At 44.2% G+C, this 5,137-nt stretch overlaps 1 protein-coding gene across 1 annotated transcript; it reads left to right on the top strand.

Annotated features, from left to right (window-relative positions):
- The first annotated feature begins 559 nt into the window (after positions 1–559).
- LOC119338161 (F-box protein At5g18160-like) lies at positions 560–1,792 on the top strand. Its single transcript, XM_037610458.1, has one exon. It carries the CDS (start codon positions 560–562, stop codon positions 1,790–1,792), a length of 1,233 nt encoding a protein of 410 aa, XP_037466355.1.
- The last annotated feature ends 3,345 nt before the right edge of the window (positions 1,793–5,137 follow it).

Raw genomic sequence — 5,137 nt, 5'->3', positions numbered from 1 at the left:
CTTCTCCTCTTGGGAAGGCGATGAAGCTGTAGCACGCCGGATCAAGTTCGCCGGTGTTCCTAACATCCGCGCGCCTCATCAGATCGTGTTCGCCTCCTTCGTCCGACCCATCTGCTCCTGACTTCCGGATCGTCTTCGCCTACGCCAAGACCTTCTTCTCCTGGGACGGGGATCAAGCACGCCGGAGCGCCATCTTCCCCGGCACAGCCACACAGGTGAGCAGCTTCTCCGCCCAAACTGGTCGCGGTCAGATCTCTCCTGTCCGGCCCGGTTTCCTCGTTTTTCCCTCATCTCCGCTGGCGCTCAGATCTCGTTTGTATTCCTGCAGAGAGGCGACGGGCCATGCCAACATAGCTCGACCTCAACAGCTGCTGGATCTGCGCATCTCCAGTCCCAGGCAAACACGGCCTCGCCTTCCTCATGTACTTTCCTAAGGCGTTCCTTAATTCAAGCCATTCGCCGGAGCAGTTAGCTGTGGACGCAGACGCCTCACCTGGTTTCTTGGCTTGTACGAGTACTTACTAAATCTTTCTGATTCATTTTAGTCCAACGGAGCACCATGCCGGACTGGAGAGGTGACACCCAGCTCGGGGACCTTCCCAAGGAGCTGATTGACAGCATACTCGTCCTGTTGCCGTCCAAGGACGTCGGCCGCTGCCGGGCCGTCAGCAAGTCGTGGCGCAGTATCACCTCCAGGTATGAATTCATGCTTGAACACCATCGCCGCCAGCCATCGCTCCCCATCATCAATGGGCAGGGCTGGCCTTCGAGTTTCGTCCTCTTCATCCAGGCCGGCACCAGTTCCTCCAATCAAAAGCTCTGGCCATTCAAACCAGGCACCAGATATCATTCAGATAGTTGCCTCCAGGGGACTTGTGATGGCTTGATCATCGTCAATTGGGGATCCCGGTTATACATCTGCAACCCGGTCATCCGCAAACATATTCTCCTACCGCAACCTCAAGGTGGGCAAGCCTACAACCGAGTAAGTGGTTTCTACCGGCACCATCCAACCGGAGAACACAGGGTTCTCTTGGTCTCAACTCCATGTCAGGGTAAATCCAACTTATATGTCATCACGGTTGGATCTTCCGAGCCGAGACATGTCACAGTGAAAATGCCAATCGTACTGTCATCTTATGTGGAACATAGGTTCCTGGTTAGGCTGCTCCCTGGGTCCTATTGTCCACCACCAGTCCAGCACCGTGGTAGTCTACACTGGTGCCCTCCTTGTGGTGCTGGTGATATTCCCGGAGGCATTGGAGACATTATTGTGTTTGACACAGAAGCCGAGTTATTCCGATGGATACACACTCCTGCCCAGCCATACTCTGATAAGAAGTTGTTTGAGATGAAGGGGGAACTTGCTTTCTGGGGCAGCAGATTCTCCAGCTCGAATATCGGTTTAACTGTCATGGATGTCTGGGTGATGCAGGATTACAAGGCCGGAATATGGGGTTTCCAGTACCGGATTGACCTCTCAACGTTGGAGGCATCACGACAACTATATCTATCTTCTTACAAAAAGAAAAAGAAAACACCACTTCATTCAGCACTACAAGGGTTCAACGATGTGGTTCTGCTCAACGACCGTGAGCTGCTCATAAGGTTTAATTCAGAACATGTGCTGCGCTGCGACACTGATGGTAAGTTTTTAGGTATGGTGAACATTGGGAAGAGTCAATATCGAATGATGCTCACCCAGTACTATCTCAGTGAGAGCATTATTCCAATTCCCTCCAATGATATGCAAGAAGATGACGAGGTGCCTCCGTTCATAGGGCATGTCTAAATGTTTGCGACTTCTGGTTTGTTTTATCCTTGGATTTTGGACATGCATGTCATTTGCTCTTAGCTCTTCTTACTTAGTGCTACCAGTAGAACATGCCAGTTTGGATGGTTGCGGACTTGCGGTAGCAGTTTGCTGTCATCAGCTGCTGCTTATTAATTATGATGCCATGAACATCTTCCTAATGCTCTGAACTATGTGGTATCTATATGTGTTATTGAAACCTTTTCTACTGTTTTTCCAAATTTTACTTCTGTTTCACATATTTCCATCTATATATATCTGTTATTGTGTTTTAGTCGTTGGAATGGTTATTCAGTATTTCTCCTTTCAAGGCTGCAGGTAGTTTGATCTTTGTTATTCAGAACGAAATTTGGTGCAAACACTCGGGTCCTACTCAGTTTTTTTTTTCGGAATGCAATTTGGTCAAGGCTATTTGCAGAGTAGTACTCCTACTTGCTATGCTTTTGCTTAGCTCTGTACATTATACCCCCTAATCAGCACACAATTTTTGTTGTTGAAATTGTCCTTGATTTTTACTTCAGTGCTGATATGATTAAAGAGAAACTTGATACTGTCATGTACTTCGGTAGCAATTTGCTGCTGCTTTTTTTTTGCAACCGGTGTTTTTGGTACTTTTAAGGTAGAAATGAGCTGAAAATTCACTCCCCTGGAGCAAGACAGGTGTGCTGGTTATCGGTTCATTATAGCTAGCTAAGGATTTTTCCTTGCCCAGTTCAGCCGATATAAGACTCTTCAATAATTCTTCTCATGTAGATAATCCTTCCAATGATGATATGAAACTGGAACTCCGCAATTCTACTGTTCCGTCCATGTAACTAAAGTGACGAATATATATAACACCTAGCAAAGGAAACTTAGTACTAAAACCTTCTCTTGTTTCCGGAGAGAAAAGTATCTGCCCCTTCCCGTACCTGAACCCCAGCTCCCCAAGATTGTCCCTCTCCGCTTGCACCTTCGCTCATCAGTTGTGGCACCTATTCGGTCAGCCAACCGATTACAGCAGGAGAACACATCATCATGAATGTCGTCGAATTTTACGTTAGGTAGATGGATAGAAATCATTAGATATATAGACTGACAAGCTAGAGAAAACGAACTGTTGAAGGCGAAGAATTCAAGGCTTACTCTTAGATTTGAGCTGCTTGGTATCGACATGTTCAGTTGGATTTTTTTTTATTTTTTATTTTTGCGGGGAGTTGGAGACCGATGAAGAGGAGAGGGGTGTTATATAGGAGGAAGATGACTGGTTTGTTTTATACTACGTAGTATACAACTTATGTTTTGGAAATCCAATTCGGCTAGGTGCACGTGCTCATACGCGTGGAAAATGATTTCTGAAATCTCAAAAAGATCCCAACAAAATTTTCATGTGTTCATGGTCACATCCAAATGCTACCTGCAATTTTTTAGGTAAAAAAGGTTAAGCATTTTGTCCAGTGCAAAAAAAAACATAATGAACACCAAACATTACACTCAAATTTGTTTTTCACCGATAAAATGTTGCTGCTCCGTTTGGCATGAAATTTGTCAAGCATGCTTGCGACATTAAAAGAACATCTACAAAAAAATAGTTTTTTAAAGTTTATTACTATTTTCTGAATTTACTGTTTGTGCGGGAGCAAATGCACCGTGAGCCAAAACATCATTCCCATATGTTTGAGCAACATAGAAAAAACAATAACAAACCACTACACCAGTGGGCTCTCACGACATCAACTGTCAAAATTAATCGCAGAGTGTCCAAAAAGTCACTACTGTCACCTCACTGTTGATGATACATCACCTACCAGCGAAATCATAATCCGCTTTAATGAGACACATATGATGCGAAACCAGTCGTTTCATTCCGGGTGGGCTGAGGATACAGCCACCCCTACTATCCACCTACCAACAGCATGGTACTCTATTGTTTGTGGGCACATTTAAAGTTACTTGAACTTGTTTTAAAATATTACTTATCCTACATGTGCATTTATTAGGCTGTAAAAACTTACATGTAAGCACCCCAGAAAAAAAACATAAAACTGGAGTTAATATGGTTGATGGAACAAAATACTGGTTTTAATCAGATTGGAGACTAATCTAAGCGTGAGTGTAGAATAGCTTATTCTACACCCCCAGTAACGCTACATGCAAAATCTAGTAAATCACTATACAAAATGTGGTAATTCAGAACTATTTGTTTTACTATCCAAGTTTCCAATTTACTACATTGTCAAAAAATTAATAATATTTTCAATGGTCCGTTACTATATTTTGCATGTAGCATAAACATGAGTGTATATATAATAGCTTATTCTACACTCCTAGTAATGCTAAACTAAGCGTGAATGTATAATAGCTTATTCTAAACCCCTAGTAACGCTACATGGAAAATATAGTTACGGACCATTGAAAATATAGTAAATTTCAATACCACTAGATGCTTTTGGAAAAAATCCGAACTTATAGAGAGAGGTTTTTGGACATGGAATTACTAGGTATACGCGGTACATTTTCCTTACCAATGGTTGCTAGGTTACAATAATTTGACTGACATTGACGATGCTAAAGAAAAATAGAATAGTAATGTAATGGAAATTATTTCTTGTGTGTCAACTATTGCTTGATCCAGATGTGGTCTCTAAATTTCAATACGAGATGATCTAGACTAATCAGTTTAAAAACTTGTCAAGACGACGGTTGACCTATTTTGCACAAGAGGCATCCTACTAAGCACATATGTATAAATATTTTTGAAATAAAATAGCACTCCCTTTGTCCGGAAATACTTTATCCATTTCTCTGACATGTATTTTTGGATGGAGTAAAAATCAGACATACTTTTTTCTGGAAAGCAAAATCAATAAACTAGAAGACATCAAACACAATAAGGCGCACGACTAGGGCGCACTCTCGCGTTGTCAACGTCGACGAAGGAACATTAGTCGGTGGAGAAAATCTCGTTGCCTATTGGCGCTTCATCTCCTTCTCCTTCGCATGCATGTCTCCTCTATTAATATATATGGGCCCTTTCCCGCTCGTGCATGGCGCCTCCTCCCATTCCCTCTCCCCTTGTCTCGCTGCATAAAGGTTTCTGCAGGGGAAGCACGACAGAGGAGGCTCCTGCAGCATGGAGGCAGCGGCGGCGGCGGCGGCTAGGAATAGTTTGTGTGTTACCGGCCAGAAGGCTTCATCGCCTCGTGGCTGCTCAATCTTCTACAGCGGCCACACGAAAAACGACGGCGATGAGGAGGCCCGCCCTTGGCGGAGACCCGCACCCCCGAGTGGTTGTGACGCCGGATCTCTTCGCCTCGCGGGTCCAGCCCTCCCGTCCGCGCTGCG

Source organism: Triticum dicoccoides, chromosome 7B (genome assembly GCF_002162155.2).
Source record: "Triticum dicoccoides isolate Atlit2015 ecotype Zavitan chromosome 7B, WEW_v2.0, whole genome shotgun sequence".
In the NCBI taxonomy this organism is placed as follows: Eukaryota; Viridiplantae; Streptophyta; class Magnoliopsida; order Poales; family Poaceae; genus Triticum; species Triticum dicoccoides.
The sequence above is the reverse complement of the archived record's forward strand: the minus strand, read 5'-3'. Positions and strand labels throughout refer to the sequence as shown.

Excerpts from the sequence above, each read along its gene's own strand:
- LOC119338161 (XM_037610458.1), top strand. The coding sequence starts at position 560 with ATGCCGGACTGGAGAGGTGACACCCAGCTCGGGGACCTTCCCAAGGAG.